Source organism: Gossypium raimondii, chromosome 7, assembly GCF_025698545.1.
Source record: "Gossypium raimondii isolate GPD5lz chromosome 7, ASM2569854v1, whole genome shotgun sequence".
Classification (NCBI taxonomy): Eukaryota; Viridiplantae; Streptophyta; class Magnoliopsida; order Malvales; family Malvaceae; genus Gossypium; species Gossypium raimondii.
Genome location: NC_068571.1, coordinates 42,300,701 through 42,325,459, shown reverse-complemented (window position 1 = coordinate 42,325,459; position 24,759 = coordinate 42,300,701). Strand labels below are relative to the sequence as shown.

Genomic DNA, 24,759 nt, shown 5'->3' with positions numbered 1-24,759 from the left:
CCAAATGGATCTAATTGCCAAGTTCAATGACTAAAGTAAACACGAAAAAACATATAAGTATCAAAGTGGACTTAGTTATAAAGTTTAGAGACCAAAAATTATATTATTCTCAAAAAAAGAAAATCTCACTTCATCAATACAGTTGGGTGATAAAGAGTTTAATGCTCTTTTAAGTGAGTTTTGAGTTTTAATTTTGTAGATGGAGAAAACATGGTATATAAAAAAGTTTGTTTCATTTAAAGATTCAACTAGGAATGATTTCAGATTTAATGATAGTAGTCCTCGGCCCAACTTACTTTATTTTAGATATGAATATATATTTTTCTATATCAACCGGGTTTGGCTCATCTCATTAAAAAATTTAAACAATAAAATGGGTGATTTGAATGGATGGAACTCAAACCAATTTTTCTTTTGATTCGAACCGGTCCATGAAAGGAATATCCAACAAATAATTATCAACTTAATTTCTATCAACTTTAAAGATTAAAAGGATATTCGAGTGAATGCGATATGAAATTTGATATTTTTAAGTAAAATTTTAATTTTAAATTTTGGAGTGTTTGTAAAAGAAAATTGAATATTAAGCAATGAAATAGGTATGGGAGAAAGGAATATTATTTTGCTTTTCTTCTACGTACCAAATATTACCAAAAAGAAAAGAAAATATTTCTTACTTTTTATTTTATTTTCTTTCAATGGAATTATTATTTAATACTTTAAATATACAAAAGATAATAGTACATTTTCCAGCTACCAAACATTTTCCATAATAAAAATATTTTTATATTTTTCCCTTTTAATAAAAATTATAATTTTTTAAAACGAAAATATAACTCAAATAAATAGTAATTTTCTATTATTACTAACAGCATAATTATTACAATACTTAATTATGTCTTTTTCCTTTCAAAAAATTATGATTATTTTAATATGTTAATATAAATAAAATATATAGTATTGCAAATTTTGCATTATTACTAATATTATAATTATTACAATACTTAATTATGTCTTTTTCTTTTTTATTAAAATATAAATAAAATAAATAATAAATACAGACTGTGCAAAATAGCACTCACCATTAAATAGTATTAACATCGTTTACTTTTCATGAAAATTATCATTTTTATTAATAATAATATTAATTCAACCCTATCTTCATTTTTGCTGATCGGCGATCGGCGGAAACCCTATTCCTCGCCGCCGATTTTTTTCAATCCCTAAAAATTTCCTTATTTGAATCCCTAATTTGTTTCCTTTTCACTTAGTTCAGTGTACTCTCCACAGCACACACACAAAAAAAGGGAAAAAATGATATTTTGTTTCCCTTTTTATCGGTACTGAGATCCAGAAATTAGCTCAAAATCTTGTTCTTCTTTCAAGCTATAAAGAGCACGTGGCGATCCGGGCTTGCTTCGCTTCCATTTTTACTCAAATCTCCGTGAGTTCATTTTCCTTATTTTTAAGTAAATTTATGTGGAAATATTTGTTTATTAACGCTTTAATTTTGTAATAATTCTTGATTCCTTAGTTGAAATTTTGGGTCAAATTACTTGATTGAACTATTTTTGGACCCGTCGAACTTGGATCCGTTTGATTGTTTGTCATTTAGCTTCGAAATTACTGTGATCTGGGTTTTCGAGATTTGTAAGTTTAGCTGCGTTTTTTTGTAAAAAAGGGTTTATTTTAATTAAGGAAATTATGGGAAATTAAACCTCCCAAGTTTTACATTTCTTTTTGGGTGCTTAGATAAGGTACAACCCAGTGTTCCATAATGCTTGGATGTGGTTAATTTTGATTGATTTAGCTTAAAAGAGTTAAATCCAAATCTAAGTAATTAGGGTTTACTAAGAGTTTTTGAATTTTGCATGATTTGATGAATTAGTGTTTTTACTTAGAAAAAACGAAGCTTGATTTTGGGAAAGATGTAACTGTTGTCTTTGTTGACCATATGCAGAAAAAAGACTAGATGGTTGAATATGACAATTCGGCTTTTTTAATGGTTAAGCATGTTGGGAAGCATATGACAACTTATGTTTTTTGAGTTCGGTTTTTAATTTCGTCTTAAATTTTTTTATCGGAAATGGAAACGAACAAAGAGGAAGCTCTTAAAGCGAAAGAGATCGCTGAGAAACGGTTTTGTGAAAGAGACTTTACAGGTGCTAAGAGCTATGCATTGAAGGCTAAATCGTTGTACCCCGAATTGGAAGGTATATCGCAAATGGTGTCCACGTTCGAAGTTTATGTTGCCTCCGAGGCTAAATGTAATGGTGAGACTGATTATTATTCGATTCTCGGGTTAAAGCCTTCGGCTGATAAAGAGGCAGTGAAGAAACAATACAAAAAGTTGGCTGTGTCACTCCATCCTGATAAGAATAAATGTGTGGGAGCCGATGGGGCATTCAAACTTGTATCCGAGGCGTGGACTTTGTTGTCTGATAGATTCAAGAGAAACAAGCAGATGCATTCCGGAATGGTTCAAACTTCAACATATGCTGTTGCTGGGGTCCGTTCGAATGCAACCTCGCAAGGACGACTTGACACTTTTTGGACTGTTTGCACTTCTTGTAAAGTTCAGTACGAATATCTTCGGAAATATGTAAACAAGAGACTTTCATGTAAGAACTGCCGTGGTACGTTCATTGCTGTTGAAACTGGATCAGCCCCTGTGAATGGTTCTTTCCCTTATTGTCCTTGGTCATACGTGCCAAGTAATGGATATGGAAGTCATGGAAATGGGATCACGTATGTCCCGACAAATCCTACTTTTTTCCCTGGAAATGGGGTCTCAGGTTATCATCCTGGGCAAGGGTACGAGTATGTTTCTAACATGTCGTTTCAATGGAGCTCATTCTCTGGAACTTCTACTGGGGTTGTGAGTCATAATGGAGTATCAACCATTTCCACTGATGCCGTTTATCAGGGCAATGGTGATGTTAGAGTAGCAGGGTCGAAGGTGAAACCCTCGAAAAACTTTGCCCCTCAATCAACTACAAATTTGTTCAATGGCTACAATGAAACTAAGACCGGTAACCTCGAAAAGAAAAGGAAGGTTATTGTCGATTCTGAATATAGAAATGGATTTGAAGACAAGGGATTAAAATCTTCAGAAGCCGGATTAGCAAATGGGAATGGAAACGAGCCTGATCCAAAGCTTTCCAACCCTAGTGAACCCGCAAGTAGGCGATGCATGTTGACACCGGCATTTGATACTAGAAAAATGTTAATCGACAAGGCGAGGACAGAAATTCGGAAGAAACTGGAAGAGATTAAGTTGGCTTCAAAGGCAGCTGCTGCAGCTTCGGTAGTTAAATCAGGCACTGAAAATGGTCAATCACTAGCACCAGCTGGAAAGGCTCTCAAGAGGACAAATTTGGGTGTTTTCATTAATCAATCGGCATCAGATAAAGGTGTACCAGTCTCAATCACAGTCCCTGACTCGGACTTTCATGATTTTGACAAAGATAGATCAGAAGAATGCTTCAAACCAAAGCAAATATGGGCCCTTTATGATGAAGACGACGGTATGCCTCGTTTGTATTGTTTGATTCGCCAGGTTATCTCTGTAAAACCGTTTAAGATTCACATCACTTACTTGAGCTCCAAAACTGATAACGAATTTGGGTCAGTGAATTGGATCGAGTCGGGGTTTACCAAATCTTGTGGACACTTCAGGGCATTTAGTTCCGACATTATCGATCAAGTAAACATTTTCTCTCATCTTCTGAGAGGACAAAAAGCTGGAAGAGGAGGCTGCGTTCGAATTTTCCCTAAAGGTGGAGATGTTTGGGCTGTTTATCGGAATTGGTCACCTGACTGGAACCGATCAACTCCTTCCGATGTGAGACACCAATACGAGATGGTGGAGGTGCTCGAGGATTACAACGAAGAACTTGGAGTTTGGGTTACTCCCCTAATCAAATTAACCGGCTTCAAAACAGTGTATCAAAAGGACACAAACAAAGATGCCATCAGATGGATCCCAAGGAAGGAGATGTTTCGGTTTTCACATCAGGTTCCGGCTTGGTTACTCGAAGGACAATCCAATGGTGATTTGCCCGATCGTTGTTGGGATTTAGACCCGGCTGCAACTCCAGACGAACTTCTTCATGCTGCAACAGAAGCAAAAGCTTAAACAGAAACATAGTCATTGAAGCAAAAAAAAAGAAGAAGCATGGTTAGTTTGGAATTTGATTTACAATTCTTACACAACATTTTAGATTTGACTGTACAAACATTTTCACACATGTCATGGTAGTCCCCAATGCAAAAAACATTTAACTACTTATGTTTTTTTTTTTTGAGGATGTAATATTGGTGAGGAACAATATTTTACGCCTTTTACAACCCTAAATTTCCAAAAATAAAAATGACCCCTGTTATTTCCAGCTTTTAACCATTATTGATTCAAGGTCAATTTGAATTTTAAAATTTCAGGTGATTTCGAGTTTGGGGTTTGTTGGGTTTGTTACTCTGTTTTTGGGCTCAATCATGTTGAATTTAACGGTAAAAGTATTATGAAAGCTTCTTACATTAACAGTTAGATTGTATTTTAATCTTTTTATTCAAAAAATAAGTAAATTGTTTCCTCTACATTAAGTTAAAAGACAAATTAAAATTTTTTATTAAAACTTTTATCCATTTTTAAGGTTAAAAAGCGAGATTGTTGACAAAATAGTCAAGTAATAACACATAATATGTCACGTGCACCTTATTTTGACATACATGAGTCGATTTTTAACAGTAAAAATTGATAGAATTATCAATGAAAAACATAAAGACTTTCATGTGCACTCTTTTTTTTTTTACATAAAGAGAGCAAAACAAAATTTTTCTTTTAATACAAAGACTTTCATGAAACTTTTACCTAAATTTTACATTGGAGTTTGGATAAAATTATTCTTTAGGTTATTGGAGCTTAAATTGTTTTTTGGCTTTTAGTCATTTTGGAGTTTGAGTTGGTAAAGTTGAATTATAGTTGCATGGTGCCTGAGTCTGATAATTTCAAACATGCTCTCTTCATGATTTTAAAGCTTAAATTTTAATTTTAAAGAATATAGTAACATTAATTCTTAAATTTGATAATTTTTTTAGTTTGGTCATTGATTGTTTTTATTTGTATTAGTTTTAGAATTTGGTAATTTTTTTAATTTGATCATTAAATTTGAATTTCATTAAAATATCATAATGAATTATGATATTATGTCAAATCATCACTTGAAAATTTTAAAATTATATAATTTTTTAAAAAACCCAAAAGTTATTAAAAATTGTAAAAGAATTTTAAGCATATCTTAAATTATCATATTATCATACCTTAATGAAATTTAAGTTGAAGGATGAAATCCAAAAACTACTAAATTCTCAAACTAACGTAAAAAAATCATATTCAATGACTAATGTTACTTTATTCCAAAATTTAACTCTTCTTTTGTTTATTATATCAAATAAATAAATTTACATTTTAAAGTTAGTGGTGAAATTTAAAAATTAGCATAATAAAGTAGTTATTTATAAAACATTTTAATTTATTTATGAAGGTGTTTTAATTAAAAAATATGAGCAGTGGTTGATGGGATGGAGAAAGTGGGTGCTGAAATCTTGAATAAAATCAAATATGAGGGTCCACTTATTTTTATCAAACCAACTTTAAGAACATTGTCAAATTATAACAAATTGACTACCATGAAAATTGCTTCCCTATTTTATCCCATGTGCCCATTTCTTAAAATTTTGACTCCATACATAATTTTAAAAATTTTATCTATGAAAATTATAAATATAGAATATAATTTGGGGTTTAAAAATAATATCTAATAAATAATAAAACGTATGATTTAAAATTAATTAATAATAACACATGAAATGTAAACGATATTAAAATTAAAAAACAGATTAAATTGTTTATCATTGTGTTGTCATCAATCTTAAGCTTGTGTCGAGTTAACTTGTGATACCAACTCAATCAAATATATTATTAACATATACACAAATGATGAAAGTAATGAAGTGTGCATAATAAAATTAAAATGTAAAACTAACAAAATAAACATTAGTTGAGTGGTAAATTAAAGTTTTACTTAATACAATCAGTTTAGCTTTAAACCCCACTTTATGCATGTTTTTATTGGTTTTTGAATTAAAAAATTAAAATATCCTTAAATAATATAACTTATCTTAATTACGAAAGGGCATATTCATAATGTTTCTAACCGAGTTGGTGACTCAGTTGAGGTCGACATCAACTTAACCAAGAGATTAAAAAATAGTATAGATTAATTTTGGTAAGATAAAAAATGATGACAATAATGTGATCGGTTACTTTAGTAGTAAAATTAAAATCAATAATTAAATATACATCTGAATGCAAATGTGGTCATGTTGATGAAATAAAAATAAAATTGACTTTTTGAATGCAAGAATTCAACATAAATAAAAGGTATAATGACTTTTTGACTCGTTAACCTTACAAAAGAATCATTTTATCTTTTCATCTAATTTTTCGTCTCTTTTAACCCTCGAATTTACATTTTGTCAAATTACTAAAAAATGGATGAAAAAGTTAACGTTTGTTAATTTTGCAATCCACGTGTGTGCCACATCAGCAATTACTTAATTTTTTTAATTTTTATTTTTTTCTAAAAAATAATTTTTTAATTTTTAAAAATTAATTAATTGCTTACATGACATTTACTTGGCAATCCACATGTATGTCATGTCAATAAAGTTAGCAAACTTTAATTATTTTTCATCCATTTTAGGATGATTTGATAAATATGAGCATAGTTTGGGACAGGTTGGGCCATAGCCCAAAAATTATAGTCCCCTAATTGCAAAGTATTCAATTTAACCATTTTTAAATAAATATTTTCCAAACTTTAAAATTTTATTTTGACCCTTATTTACTCCATAAACCAAAATTACCTTTGATGGTTGATGGGCAATCTATAGACTAAATAGAGCTAATTGTTTATTAATTTTAGGAATCGCACCAATATCAATCCATGAAAAAAACCACTGTTATAATGAAACTCTTGGTGCATAAAATATTAGGGACCTACGATGCAAAAACGGTTAAATGGTGTTTGGTTTGTTTGTTGTTAGTGGAGTGTACCAATTATCAGTAAACAACCTCCAATTACTCCTCTATCTCAAATTTAATCTGATTCATGAATACTTTTAATCAAATTAATTTTACTTTTTATCGATTTTAATATCACTCCATGCATTAACATAAATTTATAGGGTGGGATTTTACTCAGGAAGAAGGAGCCAAATCAATTGGTAGTCCTAAGAATTACTTTAATTTTAATTGGATATTAAATAATTTAATAAAAATTCAAAATAATACGCAGCTCTTGGAATCTATCGCATCATCACCATCCACTTTTTTATTTTAGATCATGGGTCTCTACTGGGCCCCACTTATTACATGGTAATCTCCTCCTTGTACTTTCATAATCTAGACATGGATAGGATGGTCCCATTCATTTTTGATTCACTTTGGTTACTATTTTTTAAAAATATATATACATTTATAAACTATTTTTTTATATATATTATAAATAGATTCTTTTCATCCATTTTCACTGATAAAAAAATGACATGGTGGAGAAAATATCCAGATAATTAAACGTGGCGTTCCCCGTGAGGCATACAGATGAATTTTTAATAGATAGATTTTGTTTGTTCTTTGAACTAGTACATATGAACTAATTTATTCATTTTTTAAGAAAAGATAACAAAATATAATTTAATTTTAGATTGAAAATTGAATGCATGAGACAAGAAATAATAAATAAGGATTGATTTTAAGATTTTTATATAATTCTAACTTTTTTATAGATGAATTAAAATTATTTTATTTTAAAAAATTATTAATAATAATTAAAGACAAATGTTGATTGACATATAAAATTAAAGGACTCTATATCAAATAACAATTATTTAATATTGTATTATAAATATATATATTTTAGTTTTCATTTCTTCTCATCTTTCTCTCTCAAATAATTTCAATCTCAATATTTCTCAAATGTAGCAAAAAGAAATCCAAACCCTAAAAGTTCTCTTTTTCTCTCTCTCTTACTCTTTCATTTTCTCGCAAAGGTACGTTTTTTTTTTCTTTCTTTTTCTATGTTGTTTGCTTCCCGAGAAAATAAAATAATAAAGAAAATAAAAGGAAAGAGAAAGGAGAAGGAGAACTGAGATCTCAACAACTGTCAGTCTGACCCTAAAACCTGTTGTTCTCCAGTTTTCTTCTTTTTTTTCTTATCCGATTTCCAGGGATCAAATAGACATTTTTTTTTTGTTTTTCTGGGATTAATTTTATTTTCAATTTAATTTGGCGGTAAATTTTGATGGGAAATTGGTGATAAATATAACAGGTAAACTGGGTCGAGCTAATAGAAAAAGATGAGCAAAGAACAAGCGCCTGAGCCACTCGATTTCTTCATTTGGACTGTTGAGGTAATATTTTATCTTTTTGTATTTATATTTACTTCTTATTATATTTGGAATTTTTTTTTTTTTGCTGTAAAGTTCAGATCTCGAGTGTTTTTTTTTCTTCATGTGATATTTTTGTAAAATGGCGGATTTTTTGCTAATTATGCTTAGTAAAATTTTCAGTTGGGAATTTTGACTCTGACATTTCTTCACTGAACATAGCTCAAATTGTACTGTTCTTTTCCATGTTTTGATTGTAGGGAACTGTTAAAGTGAACTGAATTGACCCTTATGATCAAATCAAAAATAGGCCTTGATTGAGTTTTTTTTGCCTTGATTTAGTTGATTTTGATTCTTCACTCTTGTTTAGTTTGGGGCATAAGGCATGCATTAGGTGCTAGAATCCTTATATTGCTTCAGCTATAAGGCACAAGAAAAGCAGAACCAAGTGCTGGTAAACATTTGGACCAAGTTCGAATCCTCGAGTCATTACTATTGAGAGGGTTTTATTTGAATGCCAACCTGCCCGAACATGAGTAGTCTTAGACCACCTGTAGTTATAATAAAAAAAACATGTTCCTCGGCAAACTAGGTGTCAGCCTAATCAAATATGCCTCGCCCGAAAGAGTCTCTGAGGTGCTTTTGTTGTTCATTGCTAAGGCGTATTTCTTCTAACAATGCTTGTTCAAGGTTGTCATTTTTGCCTCTTTCATGGTTATTCCACCTGCCCCGCAGGTATGTTACTTGATTACTAGATTGTGGTTTTGTAACATTATTGTAACTCGTAATGAATCTTCTCTACAATTGTTTTTAGTCTGTGTCACAAAGCTTGCATTTGCAACAATGAACATCATTATTAAAAAGTTGTTCATGTAGGTAATGATGAGGCCGGTTGAGTGGATAAGTTGAAATTTCGTAGATCTGTGGCTGTCCAACCATAACTACAAGTCCATACTGTCTATATGGTTTAGATACCTGCAATCTGCAGAAATTGTATGACAAATTTCTTAATTTCTCCTTAACTCAGCATCTGTTGTTTCAACATTTCTGATAAAGTACCCCCTGGTTTCATACAAGTTGTCAATTTAATGAGTGTAGAGAAGAAATGAAAAAGAGAAAGAAAAAGGAAAGTTCTTTTCCCACCTGTGGATTTCTGAGTAAGGTTGGGATCTTGGATTTGCCTCTTTACTAAATTCCAATTCAGGTAGACTTTTTCAAGAAGATGACAGTAAATACCAGCAGGTGCAGAAGATGGGTATTCATCATTGATGATGAGCTGTTTATTTTCAAGTTATGAGACATACTATTGACTTGCGTGAGATGCCATAATTAACTGTTTTAGAGATGGACTAGCTATGTCAATATATATTCATTCTCCTTGGAAGACTTGTATGTGCCCATCAAATGATTAGGAAAATGGGAAAATTAGTCCTTATACGTTAGATAAAAGAGCAAACTGGTCCCAAGGTTAAAATTTCCAACCATTTCTACTGTTAAAAACTGGTATTTATATGTTAACATGACGTACACATGGCACGTCACGTGCCATTGTCTAGTTATTCTGTTAGAGACGCAAGTTTTTAACAATAAAAATAGATGAAAATTTTAACATAAAAAACTAATTTGCTCTTTGATTAAATGTACGAAGACCAGTTTGCCCATTTTTTTAATCGAGGGCCTTTATGGTACAAGTGCCAATTTTTAATAGGGGCCTAGTACAGAGGCCTTTATGGTACTTTTACCCATAATTAACTGTTTTTGAGGTGGATTAGCTATGTATATACATGTATATTCATTCTCCTTAGAAGACTTCTATGTGCTTGTTAAATGATTAGGAATTCTACAACTATATGTTTTCGATGAATCAACTAAGCCACAAATGCACTTTGTCGTTGTATAATTCAGCCAATATACGTAATTATGCTGCAAGTGTGTAACCAAATTACGATGTTGTCTAAGCAAAAAGTTCTTGAAGCCGTTGGGGAACATTTTGTAACATGTTCTTTTGATGTTTGACAGAAAAACATTCGGTAAGTACATTTGATTCAATAACATGCTCTTGTGTTGTGATCTTTCACTTCTGGCAGGATGTCGGGATGTGGTTGGAAGAGATAAATCTCGGTAGCTATCGTCTGATTTTCAAAGAAAACGGTGTCAATGGGGAATACCTAGAAGGCATGTCTATGTTTACAACTGAACAGATTCTTCGGTTTATAAGACGATGCCATATGAAATGGGGAGACTTCATCACTCTATGCAAGGAACTTAGACGAATAAAAGGTATATATATAGCTTTTCTTGCCGCACGCAGTAGTTGTCTAGCTTCGGGTCATTTCATTGTGCATCATATGTACCTATAAAGCGTGAATATTTTACCCACTCTCGTAAATCACTTCCCGTACCCAACTTATGTCATAGCAGCTTTGCCTTTTGCATATGAATTGATAAAATAGGAATACACTGAGTGATTGGTTTAGATATTTTGTATATCATGTCCAGTTGGTTTAACGATATTCAATTGCTTTCCGATCAAGAAAACATTTTTTCTTGCCTGTATTCTTCGACACCTCGTAGCTATTGTCCTTTATTGATATACATATTTATGAATTGTATTCTTCAGTGGCTTGTCTAAAGGGAGAGCAAAAAGTTCGCAGGCCGTGGTGGGCACCTTCATGCCTTTCGTTAGTCTTTCTCAAGGTGGCAAAACGGAACAGACAATCGCGCGTTGTTTCCTTGAAGCTCGAACCGTGATGCTATGTATGTATAATGTAGCTTTTTTTTTTTCCTATTGTTCAGGGAGCAAAAATTCAGGGGAAAAATGCCGAACTGTTTTTTTTAAGTTGTTGATAGTTCTTCCTTCAAGAACTCTGTTAAGCATACAAAGCTTTCCCTAAATATATATTTGTTATATGTTTGATTTTATAATTGTATCACCACTCTCGTTTTGTGAAGCAGAGTATGTATACGTGTATATATACATGTATGTGTGTGTTTGAAAGCAATAGTTTCACTGAAGTGAAATTAATTAAAGATGGTCCCATACCTTTAAGGTTAAAATATGATATAAGTTTTTGTTTTCTTCAGAATTTAAAATTTAGTCATTTTATTTTTTATATTTTAAAATTTAAGTTTAATTTTTAACATTGTTAAAATTATTTTGTTAAATTTAGGTTCATTATGTATCTTTTTAGTTACATTGTTACTAAAAGTATTTTTTTAAATGTCACAACAAATTGCATAATATTAACCATTTGACTTAAATTTTGAAATTTGGAAAGTAAAAGGATTAAATTTTTGGATAGGGATTTACTGTATATTTTAACTTTTAAGCAATGATAAGGTAATTCTAAAAGGATCCAGAACAACTTGAATTTAAGGCATGTTCTACTTGTCAATCTATCGTATCGATTGTTGAATCGTCATTTGGAGTTCATTAGCTAGATTTAAAGAAAAAATTAACAATCTAGTGACTTACATAAAAACTTTCTAATAGTTTAATGGCACAAATAAAACTTCCAAATAATTCAATGACCATTTTGAAACTTTTTTAAATTCAGTGGCCAAAATATAAAATTTTTAATAGTTTAATGACTTTGAGTGTAGTTTATCTATTAATTAAAGACTCCATAAAAAACACTACCACCTCTTGAGTAAAGTTAAAATATCTCATAAGTTTCTCTCATCGTAAATTTGAAATTGTCCTTATTACAAGAAATTTAGTTCTTTTACTTTTTAAATTTTAAAATTCAAGTCCAATTATTAATTCATTAAAATTATTTTGTTAAATTCAAGTTTATTATAACGTCATTTCTTTAGTTACATTACTATCAAGCGATTTTTTTTATTTTTTATTTCAGAATCTCAAATCGACAAATTTAACAATGTTAACAATTGAATAAAAAATTTAAAAGTTGAGAAGTATAAGGACTAATTTTTAAAAATAAAAATACAAATATTAAATTTTAAATTTGTAAAGAATACAACAACATATGATATATTTAACCATTGGGTAAATTTTGGATGGCGATGGTTGAGCCCGTTTGAATCATTTGTTGACTGCATTTGTGGCTTCAACTTTATAATGTGTAGCAAATACATCGTTATCACCTGAACTATAAAAACCCAAGGTTCATTTGCTATCACATCTATAGCCCACAGCTATTAAAAATTCATTGCATGGTAGGGTATATGTAAGGGGTTTTTTTCTTCACAAACATCATTTAACTCTGAAATTATTCCTTATGATACTCTTGTCCTTTTCAATACTCCCAAAGCCAAGGCCATAAAATAATCAAAGCTATTCACATGTAAACAGGGTCAAGAAATAGTATACGTACATGCATATCGGTGAATGTGCTTAGGAAGTCCCTCTTGTATACGGACTGGATCAAATTAGTCCCTTTATTATTAACCGGATCAATTTAATCCATGTGCTATTGAAAAGAATCAAATGAGGTCAATTTAGAATATAGTTAACATTCGCTGTTGAAATTTGGCCTTATTTGATTTTTTTAATAGTATAAGAATTAAATTGATCTAATTAATAGTAGAGGGAACCATCAAGTATACTTGCTAGTGAACGTGGCGGTGATTGCATCTTCTAGGAAGATATATAATTATGGTTAAATTTTGTTATTAGTCCTATATCATGCTTAAGTTATGGATTTGGTCCTTAAATTTTAATTTGGTTATTTTAGTCACCACACTTTTCAATCATTGAAATCTCAATATTAATCAAATCAGTAGTTGTTAAATTCATTAAGTTCTATTATTTTCAAGTCTTATACATGAAACATATTATTGCATGTGTAATACCATGCCAACTTGCAATTTTCACATATTCTTTAAAACAAAATCACTTAATAGATTTAAATTGGAAAACATAGACTATATCTACAAAACTAATAGCAAAATTTAACCACAAATGGATTTAACTTCTATTGTTTGAGTCGTTACTAAAATTTCAAAATGAAAAAGTAAGGTCACTAAATTTGACTAAATTAAAGTATAGGACTAAATCCAAAACTTACATATAGATAGGAACTAATAGCATAATTAACCAATAATTATAATTAAACTTTCTTAGGTAACTACTCTCAATGTCACTAAACTAATTAGTAAGTTTACATTTTGATCACCAAACTTCAAAAAAGTTACTAAATGGTCACAAAATTATTCAAAAGTTTTCATTTAACCTACTAAACTATTCGAATATTTTTTATTTAAGTCACTGGGCTTCTAAGTTTTTTTTTTAAAAAAAAAGTCTAGCTAGTGGGCTCCAAGCAACGATTCGACGATAGGTACGGTGGATCAGTATCTATTGACAAGTAAAAGAAAGTCGATCTGGCAATCAATGTCAGAGATCAGAGAAGAAAACTGTTTGTATTTTGGTGCGTAGATTTATTACCTTCAAAGTTGTTTCATAAACAGAAACTAAACGATAGAAGAGAAGGGAATGAGAGTTTGCGTGAACGGAGAATGTCATATAGCAGCGATTTTAACAACCAAATGACTTAAATGAAAACTTTCAAATAGTTCAAGACTATTTTATAATTTTTTTAAAATTGAATAATCAAAACATAAACTCCTTAGTTGTAATTTACCCAATTTTTTTAAAAAAATATCAAACAATGCATGACCTAACCATTTATTCCCCCCCAAGCTTCCTTCCAAATACTACTTCCCAATGGCATTTTGGACTTTACCCCTCACACTTATCTTCCATTGAAGAAGCTATTATTTAAACTATACCCTTTATTAGCTCATTCTTCTTGTATTTAGCTGCTCAACAGCTTATTCTCTTTTTAATATAATTTCCAAATCAACCCCCAAAATCATTTCAATATATATACATGATTGATGTGTTCAATAGGCAAAATGATGATCACCTATAAATACATACAACATAACAATCAAATTTCCATTTAAAAAAAAAAGGGTTCTTTGAGAATGGGTAGGCAAGGTGGTGGTGATTCTATTATGGTTAGTTCCTCAATTGCTCTTTTGCAACAAAGGTTTAAGCAGCTACAAAAAGATAGAGAAAAAAGAGAGGAGAAAGAGCTTATGAAACTGTTATCCGAATCCGAATCTGCAAGCACGCGATACCAACCTAACGGGTTGTTGTATAGGCAACAACAAACCCGTCAGGAATCCTCATTGCTTTCTCTTGGATTGAGCTTGTACGGTAGGCGAACCATGGCAATCCCAACATCATCATCAACAACAACAACTAGGGCTAATGACACTTCAAGACCATCAAAAACGTTTGAGATTTATGATCATGTTGATACTTCACTTCATCTCTAGTAGGGTAAAGAAAAGAGGTTGTCAATACTGGGTTTCATTTTTCGAACCCAAATTCGATGTTATTTCCTACATCAACTAATTAAGTTCCATTTTCTCTTTTTTTTTTTTTTTTGGGGGGGGGTTGTAATTAAGAATCTAAAATTAATAGAATTATATCAAAATCACTAATTCACTTCAACGTTATAGTTTTTGGTGATAAAAATGAAAGCCAATAATTCATTCTACAAGAACCCATAGTGGGTTCCTTTTGAGACAAGCAAGAGTGCTATATATTGTAGTTCAGTGACATTGTTTTTGTGGGTGTCACTTGAGATTTTGTCTCTCTGCTTGTAAGCTTGCTTCTTATGTATCACAATATACAAAATATATGAATCGGATCGGATTAGTTGATCGATCAAGAATCGAGAACCGATCAGAGTATCGATTAGATCAAGAATCAATATAAATTGATTGAGTTAAATCTTTTTTTTTTAATTTTTAATAATTTTTTTATGAAACGATAGTTTAACAAATTCGATATAAAAACATGAATGAAAACATAGACGGCCGGAGACCTTTTTATGTTGTTTACTGTTTTTGTTTTACATTAGAACCAATAATGTGACTGCTTGATGGGTAGTTTGGTGGTATAGAAAATAAAACATGTTTTGTTGGTAGCTGAAACCAATGTTTTTGCTGGTGGAATTAATCATTTTGATTTTAAATTCATATAAATTTGAATATAAAAATTTATAAAACCTGGTTTCTAATCTGAGTCGTGAATTAACTAGGGTTTTGCTTTGCTCCAAGTTTGTACCGATGCTTACGTGAGGACCAAATGATGTTGAGAGAAAGTGTACTCTACCAAATAGAAATGGAAGCAGTTGAAATACATAAGGAATTCATCTGAAAATGATTCCTCTTTTGTCATTATCAGTACCTCCAGATAATGAGTGGGAGTGAATGCATCTTCTTAATTTTTGATCCATACCATGTTGAGAATTCGAATATAAAATTCCCTACAGATTAATATAATTCAAGCACTATGGGTAAGTAGACGGGCTCAAATGGTTACTAATAAAATAATACCACATTATCAATTTTAAACATCTATAAATATTATTTTACACTTAATCACATTAAAATTTTAGGAGAAGAAACTTGAAACTATGTGCTATAATAATAAATAAAATTTTAAAATGCTTAAATCAATAATTAAAATTAAAAATTTGATAAAATTATAAGCACAAATTTATAAAAAAAACTAAAATCAACCATTAAAAATCTAGATAAAACTAGTAAAAAATCGAAATCTGAAAACTATAACCACCATTGGTGGTTTTATCAATTTCTAAAATTTGATTAAAACTCCAGAAATAGAAAATTAAAAAGAAAAGAAAAATTCCTTTGGAAATTAATAATAATAAAAGGATGGAGCTCATAAGAATAAAAATGATTTGAGAGCAAAGAAATAAAAGATGATTAAATTTACAAAAATAAAATGTTTTAAAGATTATAAAAGAAGAAAATATGTTTGTTTATTTATTTATTTTTTAAATTTGTTAAGTAATTTAATTAAAGTTACATTAAGTTAGAGAAGATATTAAATATTGATGTGTATAATAAGACTTTTACATTTTTAAAATGGATGATGTATTAGTGCCTAAAAATTATATATTTTAAGATCATCCTAATATAATTTATTCTCTTTTTTAACATACAACATTATTAATATATACAATTCATGAAAATAATAAAATTAAAATATATAAAAAGATTAAAATAGAACTTTAATTGAACGATACACAAGGTGTGAGTTTAAATTCTACTATAACCAATTTAAAAGACTAAAATACTCTCATTTAATATAATTTATTTTAAATACCAAAATGATATTTTATGATTTTCCTAACTGAATTATTATTTAATTGACTCAAACTCAAATTATAATATAGATTTTAAAATAAATATATTTAAAAATAATGAGAATATAAATATATATTTAAAATAATTAATAATATCCTTTACGCGACTTAACCAAAATTGGTCAGGTAAATAGTCAAATTGGTTTTAACGCTCACCCCTAATTCTTCCCCTTGCTCAAAACTGGTCTAACCATCAATTTTTGATCCAACCGGTCCAACCAACCATTCCTATATGATTTCAACAACCATCAATTATAATGAAGAGTTTCTACATTCATGATCAACGCCACTGAGTACAATTTGCAAACGCTCGGTAATGGCTACCGACATAGATAAATGTAACAGAAAACATATATATGTACAAGTTTATGCCTCTCTCTCTCTCTCTCTGTCTAGTTTTCAACTTCCACTCTTGCAGCTATCAGTTTTTTTTCAGACAAGTTCTCCTTTGAGTGCAGCTGCGGCTCTTTGGATGGCTCTAGCAACTCTCCAGATTTCGTGTTTAATTGCTGCATGCCCGTCCTTTTGGGTCATGTTCTTCGATTCAGCCATGGCATCAGATATTCCAGGGAAGAACTCCAATCCACTCTCGTAGTTGCTGCGAGGTCCATAAATCTGAAAACGAATACAAAAAAAAAAAAAAAAAAAAGAAGAATGAGATGAAATATGAGATTAATTCACAAGCAAAACTGAAATACACGACTCCATTCCAGTAAACTCTGATGCATGATGATGATAATGATGACGACGATGTTCCAAGGTCATAAATATGAGTTAGAAACTTCGTGTGATATGAATCAGCACCATATCAACTTGCAAAACAAGTTATGTAAGTACGCCATACACCAAGGAAGCAAATCATATTACCATACCGATATGCTAAAGCCTCCGTACTAATAGCAAACTGAAATATGCGACTCCCTGATGATGATAATGTTTCGAGGTGAAATATGAGTTGGAAACATTTGAGTGATATGAATCAGCACTATACCAACATGCAACCCGAGTTACACAAGTACACCATATGTCAAAGAAGCAAATCACATTACCATACTGGTATAAGCATGAATCCGCACAGTACCAACTTGCAACAGAAGTTAAATAAGCATGCCAGATGTCAAAGAAGCAAATCACATCGCCATACCGGTATGTAAAACCTCTGTCCTAACAGCAATTTTCGAAAAGAAAACACTTACAAGATGCTTGAACCACTCCCTTCCTTTAATTCCATCTGTATCTAGGAAGCCTCTTTCGGCAAGCATCAACCTATCATTCAATGCTCGGATCTTCAAAGCTAAAAGATCATTGGTAAATTCTTGCTCCATTAGTTTCTGCAATCCACAATGGAAGATGTCACTGCATTAGTCTATAAGGAATGACTACTTGAAATATCTTTCCCCCTTAAAATTCATAGAATTCCAATTAACTTTCTTGCCATTTTACCTTTGTTTCTTCGCTAGCTTGTTTTGCTGCAGATGTAAATTCTTGAATCGATGCGGCTAGGGGGGTGAGGGATATGTTACCATCCAAAACTCTGCTGAAGGCGTCTTTATACTCCTACATGAGATGGTCAGAAAATAGTTTCATGATCTAACTTGACCTTGATAGTTAGCTGCTTAGAAACATTAATATTGACAAAGTTCAAGGGCCGGCTAGGAAAAGAAATTAAGTCACCTAATCTTGAAAAAATAGAGAGAATATTTTCGAGTGAAAGCAGAAGGATTAACAATTTTGAGTTATTCTAGACCAAAAGCTAACATTCAACTCAATAGAACCCCCGATAGCCTTGACAACATTATTGTAACCAAGGGTTAACAATCAACAGCCCACCAAAACCTTGTAGAAGAACAGTAATAGTGGAAATGGTTGGGAACACTTGACAATATCCACAAACACAAGGAGAGAATAACCCCATACCTGCAACTGTTTAGCATAGGAGAGGTAATCAAGAGGTAGAACTGGATCATCAGCAAGGTGAAGGCCTAGAAGACCCCAAACTCCAGCCACTAACATGTCAAACAACAAAGCAGTGTTATCTTGACAAGTTGATTAAAATGTTTAAAATAGACTTTCATTATTGGGTGAGAGTTCGAAACTCATCAAGGTTATATTAGAGGAAAAGAAAGCTAACCAGCCACATGACGCCAAAAGAATGGATCTGCGTTGTTTATCATCCAGTTGAAAGAATCGAATGCAGTATGATATACAGGGAAATCTGGATAAAAGGAAAAGAAGATTCATATAGCATAAATTGTAGCACTAAAGATTTATGAACTGCTACAGATGCATCATGTTCAAACTTTCAACAAAAGACTATTAATATAGGGATAACGACATACCTCTTCCATAATATATGTCGACAGAAGGAACCCCGGCATGTTGCAAGAATGGTGCAAAATCAGAATCTACGCCACTGAGTCTTTGAATCTGCAAAACAACCAAGTCAGTCTCAATCAAGCTCTATCGGAACACCTTTAATTTTATATCAGAGAACAAAAAAACGAAGTACAATCATATTGAAAAACTGATGGGTCTTCAAGGGAACAAATAGCAGCATTTTCCTTTATAGTAGGTCTCTTTTATGTCATTTTAAATTTATATAGGAACAATTTTAAGGACCATTAAATAGGCCAGACGTAACTACAGGCTAGCAGGCTTTGTCTGGAAATAAATGTCCAACAAGCCTAATATTTGTATCTGACGTCCCCAAATGAACTAAACAAAAACATGAAATAACAGAAGCTTGCCACATGATAAGGCCCAAGCAACCTTATCAGAGTATACATGAAATCCCAAGAAAATACATAATCAAACAATTAAACTCGTGTGAATGGTAAAGGACAACCTACATGTACAGATTCGATGTATATCATGTTGCACCTACAAGCTAAATAAATGAACTCATAGAGAAATAAAGATTGTGTGGCCATACATTGTTTCCGTTCATGGTTTTCCATTTTTCATATATTGTAGCTACAACCTCTGAATCCTGATCCTGGACCTGAAATTACTATAAAAATCAGTTGAAAGATATCATAAAACAAGTCCTTACAAGTAATTAAGTCTTTTTGCATATTTCTTCTGTCTACCTTCTTTGTGACCTCAAAAATAAGATTATCTAGCTGAGGAGTTGCGCCAGCAAAAAACCCAGGCCCTTGCACCGCACAATCTACGTTAAGATATGCCACAGCTTTAGCACCAAGATTTACAAGGTTCTGCTCAACCCACTCCGTGGAACCGATCTAAAAACACAATAGCAACAGATAAAAATAACTTTGGTGAATCAAAGGGGCAAAATTATTATAAAACATAAGCTTTATCAACTTGATGATTTTCGAAACTTGTTCATCGCTGTTGCAAAATGCCTACTCTTGAAACCAGAACACTATATTCATTACATCTACATTTAACCAAATGATTTTCCCTTAACTCATGTCAGCATAAAACAGATAATTTGTTAGATGGATTATCATTCTATACAAGCACAGTGAAAATTTTAAACTCCACAAGTGAGGTTAAATGGTTGTTGCTATATATTCGTTTAACAAATATTTATTCATGAATTTCCATAAATATACCGTAATGGGACTATGTCATTGTCAGCCCTCTAACCCAGCTTTTGGAGTTTAAAACTTCAATGCTGGTGATTAGAATGAATTTCATTTGATCTAGATTTCGGTGTTTTGCTCCACATGCATGGCATTTTTAAACAAAGGATGGAACATTACCTACCATTCCAAATTCTTCAGCATCCCAACTGCAAAAAATGATTGTCCTCCGAGGATTCCAACCCTTTCGCATCAAAAGGGCATATCTTCGAGCAATATCAAGGAGTGTTGCAGTCCCACTATTGGGGTCAACAGCACCATATGTCCAAGCATCTCTATGATTCCCCATCAAAACATAACGATCTGGCTCCTCCAATCCTCTTATGACAGCGACTACATTATAAATTGTAGCCAACTTTTTCTCCCCCTAGAAAAATAAACTAAAAGGTAGAACCAGGATAGATATAGATGTAAAAGAGCTTTTTAGAGAATAGGATATAAAAGGTAACTGCTTTTCCACTTTCCACAAAGAATAATAATAAATAGACTTCGTTTCTAGAAAGAAATGAAATAAGTAAAAACTAGCTTTCATCAGCATGGATATCCTATCATGAAATATAATTTCCGTCCAGTCATGCATTAACACCGCTGTCTAAAAAAAACAGAGCAGAAAGAAAAGTAAGCTTAACCCCAACATCTTCAGATGTATAGCTAAGGAAAAGCATATAACAAAGATAGCAAATACCATGCAAATTTACTAGGAAACTACTAGGTAAAAACAAAAAAGTTTTTTTTAATTACGTCACCTCCATGGGTTCCATTCAAACATAGCAAAAATGTATCAGTTGCAGTTGAGAGGGGAGTTCTCTTAGGCCAAAATAGATCAAACCAGTTCCAATAGTGTGAAGTCCAAGGTCAGGCATTGATAAAGTAAAGTTGATATCACCCCAAGCATTTTCCGTTCTAGAAATGAATGAAAATCCTTAATGCTGAAGAGCATTATGAAGTAGATTAAGGGTTCAAATTTGAGCTGATTGATCTAAATTCATTGCATATAACACATAAAAACTTTATTTTCCAGTCAATCATTACAACCCAACATGGGAAGTGAAAGAAAAAGATGCGGGAACCCCCAAAATTAGATCATAAAGGGCTATTCACTTGTCAAAGTTAGATCATTCCGGTTTCTTAAAAAAAAAGCGCCAATAACCACTCTAATTTACCAAACTAGCTTTTTGACTAAAAAATGCAGGTCAAGATAATAGTATCCAGCAAAAGAAACTCTTTTTACAGACAGATTTAACATTGAAATCAAACCAAATTCAATTGTCAATCTTTGCAAATCCAATATGACCAACTTTTAACACTAACATCAAGCACAAAAGTTATGTACAGAAATAAAACAAACAAAAGTATGCAGTAACAACAAATAAAGCAAAAAAAATTAGCATCAACAATCTACCAGCCAGCCAAACCAACCTGGTAAGTAAAATTCACCATAACCAGACCCGATCCAACATGAGATAAATTAGATCGTCCGGAATCCCTCCATTCCTGAGGTGCCAAAGGTCCCTCAAGAGAATCTAAAATAAGTTGAGCAGACTCAAAAGGTAAGGGCAGAGATGGAATTCCAGGAAACCTCTCCAAAACCTTCTTGTCCTCCAACTTCAACCTCTCCCCATCTTCATCCGCACCCCATCCAGGAGTTAAGGGGTCACCAACTCCCTCCATAACTGTCCCTCTTTCAACTCCAGACCCAAAGCTACCCTTTGAAACATCCCCTTCAGCATACATTAGCACCCCCAAAGCGCCTTTTTTTTCAGCTATTTTCACTACGGCCCCTCTACTCAAACTACCACCTTTTCTAATTATCACTATGCAGCCATTAACATTAACCCCCATCAGCCCAAGCGTGCGATAGTCATCTTCCCTCCCGTGGTTCGCAAAAACAACCTTACCATGCACCGTTCCCGACGGAGAAAATGCATGGTAGGGTTGTATCAAGCCTGAAGATGGATAACTAGGAATACCCATTTCGTTTAAAGGCAAGTTTAACACGGTGCTGTTGCCGAAATGCATTGAAACTGAAGCATGAACGGGGTAAGACAAAAGGGTCTGAAACGGCACCGTATGCGTTTCCAAGCCAAGGTTTTGAAAGTGGGTTTTGACATAGTGTATGGTTTCAAGGGAAGGCTTTGTGCCAGCGAGATGAGGGTGGGAAGTGAGGGAACGCAGGTAGGAGGCGATGGTGGAGTTGGAGGCAGAAGAGAGGAATATTTGCTGGAAAAGAAGGACTTTTTTGGGATTTCCAGGTGGATAATGGAGAGTGTAGAAACCTATAATAAGGAGGATTATGAGGGATACAAAAGTACAGAGAGGCGATGGCTTTGAAGTGAAGCCACTGTTGGGTTTAGTAAGGTTTGGAGGCATTTTTTCTTTCTTTTGGTTAATATCAAATGGAAGGCAGCTTTTTTCAAGGGTTTTGTGGGTTTTTTTTTCAGTTAGATAATATAAATATAATAAAAATTTACCAAAATACTATGGGTTCTAAATTAAATTATTTACTATAATAAATAGTAGAGATAACAACAGAGCAGGGCAGGGCAGTTTTTTGCCTGCTTCAACTGTTAAGCTAGTTTCATTTTAACGGATTAAATTTATAAATGAAAAAGATAGAAAAAAAATCGAATAACACAACTTCAGCCGTCTTCTCATTCACAACACTCCCATCTTTACATGTTCGATTTGGAACATAAACCTCTGCACATGACGGCTTAACTCTGTTAGCTTTCTTTGCAAAAAATTCAATAACCATATAAATTCAAAGACATAAGTAAGCAATATATAAATCTAAGTAGACAATAAAAGCAAATATAAGTACCAAAGTCTGAATGATCCCAGAAAATAACTTTGTTCCAGTGCAAGTGCATCATCTAACTTTAATCCATTACTAGAAAGGTATACTTCTTTCTCTTCTTCTCTAGACCCCAACTATATATGTTCTTTTGATTACTGGTAGGACTAGGGTCATCAAAGGGTGAACTTGAGGTACATATAATGAGCTTTAGCTTCTCATGTATGATTAATCTTATTCAATGAAAGGAACTTTCTCATATCTTAGGAGCCAGCTTTTATCTAGTCGTAAGTAAAAAAGTGATGAAATTAAATGAGGACCAACAGAAGAATGAAAGGAAAAGGATAAAAATCACTCTTTTGAACATTCTCTTGAGACCAGAAATGCTCTTTAGCCATTTTTATCCTGGTAAAGTGCAGGTTATTTTATAAGTAATTTTTGTGTTAAAATACATCCACCATCTGTTCAAATTAGCAACCATGATGGCATTATAATCTATAAGTAAAGGCTAAAAACTACCAATCTTGTAGTTCCAAGCTATCTTAAAGAGAAAGAAGAAAGAAGTAATCATACACTTCGTTACCCGGCAGTTTGGTTTAATATTTTATTAGAATTTTTTTATGATATTTAAAATATTTTTAATTTATTTATAAATTAAAATAATTAATTGTATTTATAATTATCTAGAATCAATTTATATATGAAAATTTTAGAGACATTTTTTTTTCTTTTTTTTTTCTCCCACACTGCTGACCTTTCCCGAAAATTGTGCCTGACATTATTTTTATATATTATTCTCCCTTCAAAAGAGAAGAGAATATAGTGTATGGCATTTATTGTATCCTATTTTGTTATTCATTTGTTTCAAACGCTTTCTTTCTCTCTATCTTTCTTCGACCATATCTATCTCTTCTCTTTCATCTCTGCGAATCAAAGCTCGTTTTCTTTTTCTTTTTCTTTTTCTCTTCAGTTATCACCCACCACCGTGTCCACCGTTTTTTGCCGGATCTGATCCGTATCCCGTGTCGGAATCCGTCGAAACTGCCGAGTCCGAGTAACGAATTAGTTCTTTCCTCTTTCTCTGAGATTGGTAATTTTGAGCCTTTACTTATAGTTGCCATCATGGATGTATTTTAACACAAAAATTACGTATAAAATAACTCCAAAGAATCATTTATATGTTTGATAAAAAAAAAGGTCGATAGAAACTAAATCTCAAGTATTCGAACCTCAGATTAAGTTTTTGTTTTAATATAATCGGTTATATAAACAAGGAGTAAGAATATGCAAAACTGAAAGCAAAATCTTAGCTGAAATGAATTCTAACACACTGTTTTTCGCTGTATTCACAATAAAATAATTGTGAAACTAAGAGTCTATGGGAAAAAAACAGCAAAGAGATTGAAACAAAATCAATCTAAACCCATTTTGTGAAACAAAGAATCTATGGAAAATAACAAAAGAGAAGCAGAACAAGTAAAAAGAAAAAGAGAACATACCAGTCGAATAACACACAAAGAAGAAGACTGAAATTGCAAAATTTCACTTCAAAAGCCACCAACCACAACCACTTGAAGATTAAATTTGCAGAAAATCAGATTGAAAATTTTGTAAAATTTAACTCCAAAGGCATTCCCGTGGTTTTGAAAAGCAAACAAGGGGAAAGGAGTTGTATAGGGTTTTATAAATTCTAGGTAAA

The 24,759-nt window shown here is 32.0% G+C and overlaps 3 protein-coding genes across 4 annotated transcripts; 2 read left to right on the top strand and 1 right to left on the bottom strand.

Annotated features, from left to right (window-relative positions):
* Positions 1 to 1,115: 1,115 nt before the first annotated feature.
* LOC105790225 (hypothetical protein) lies at positions 1,116 to 4,287 on the top strand. The gene is made up of 2 exons (XM_012617713.2): positions 1,116 to 1,444; positions 1,961 to 4,287. The coding sequence occupies exon 2, from the start codon at positions 2,087 to 2,089 to the stop codon at positions 4,136 to 4,138; it is 2,052 nt and encodes a 683-aa protein (XP_012473167.1). The 5' UTR covers positions 1,116 to 1,444; positions 1,961 to 2,086; the 3' UTR covers positions 4,139 to 4,287.
* Positions 4,288 to 7,975: 3,688 nt separating this feature from the next.
* Positions 7,976 to 11,399, top strand: LOC105790236 (hypothetical protein). Of its 2 annotated transcripts, none has more exons than XM_012617735.2 (4): positions 7,976 to 8,112; positions 8,391 to 8,472; positions 10,536 to 10,728; positions 11,069 to 11,399. In XM_012617735.2, exons 2-4 carry the CDS (start codon positions 8,419 to 8,421, stop codon positions 11,197 to 11,199), a joined length of 378 nt encoding a protein of 125 aa, XP_012473189.1. In that variant the 5' UTR covers positions 7,976 to 8,112; positions 8,391 to 8,418; the 3' UTR covers positions 11,200 to 11,399. The 2 variants fall into 2 exon arrangements, with proteins under 2 accessions (XP_012473189.1, XP_012473196.1); XM_012617742.2 differs by lacking the exon at positions 7,976 to 8,112 and adding an exon at positions 8,203 to 8,224.
* Positions 11,400 to 16,891: 5,492 nt separating this feature from the next.
* On the bottom strand, positions 16,892 to 24,759 carry LOC105790252 (probable glutamate carboxypeptidase AMP1). Its single transcript, XM_012617753.2, has 11 exons — positions 24,560 to 24,759; positions 21,686 to 22,966; positions 20,391 to 20,633; positions 19,748 to 19,900; positions 19,591 to 19,659; positions 18,998 to 19,085; positions 18,790 to 18,873; positions 18,576 to 18,664; positions 18,102 to 18,215; positions 17,855 to 17,989; positions 16,892 to 17,273 (listed from the first exon to the last, which is right to left on the bottom strand). The coding sequence occupies exons 2-11, from the start codon at positions 22,634 to 22,636 to the stop codon at positions 17,091 to 17,093; spliced, it is 2,109 nt and encodes a 702-aa protein (XP_012473207.1). The 5' UTR covers positions 22,637 to 22,966; positions 24,560 to 24,759; the 3' UTR covers positions 16,892 to 17,090.

What these genes read in the sequence shown, in the direction of transcription:
- LOC105790252 (XM_012617753.2), bottom strand. Translation starts at nt 22,636, where the DNA reads ATGCCTCCAAACCTTACTAAACCCAACAGTGGCTTCACTTCAAAGCCA. An exon ending in ATGCTGAAGAATTTGGAATG is followed by an intron (nt 19,901 to 20,390) that starts GTAGGTAATGTT and finishes TTGTGTTTTTAG; the next exon opens with ATCGGTTCCACGGAGTGGGT. An exon ending in AAACCATGAACGGAAACAAT is followed by an intron (nt 19,086 to 19,590) that starts GTATGGCCACAC and finishes GTTGTTTTGCAG; the next exon opens with ATTCAAAGACTCAGTGGCGT.
- LOC105790236 (XM_012617735.2), top strand. Translation starts at nt 8,419, where the DNA reads ATGAGCAAAGAACAAGCGCCTGAGCCACTCGATTTCTTCATTTGGACT. An exon ending in TCTTCATTTGGACTGTTGAG is followed by an intron (nt 8,473 to 10,535) that starts GTAATATTTTAT and finishes CACTTCTGGCAG; the next exon opens with GATGTCGGGATGTGGTTGGA. An exon ending in GGAACTTAGACGAATAAAAG is followed by an intron (nt 10,729 to 11,068) that starts GTATATATATAG and finishes TGTATTCTTCAG; the next exon opens with TGGCTTGTCTAAAGGGAGAG.
- LOC105790225 (XM_012617713.2), top strand. Translation starts at nt 2,087, where the DNA reads ATGGAAACGAACAAAGAGGAAGCTCTTAAAGCGAAAGAGATCGCTGAG.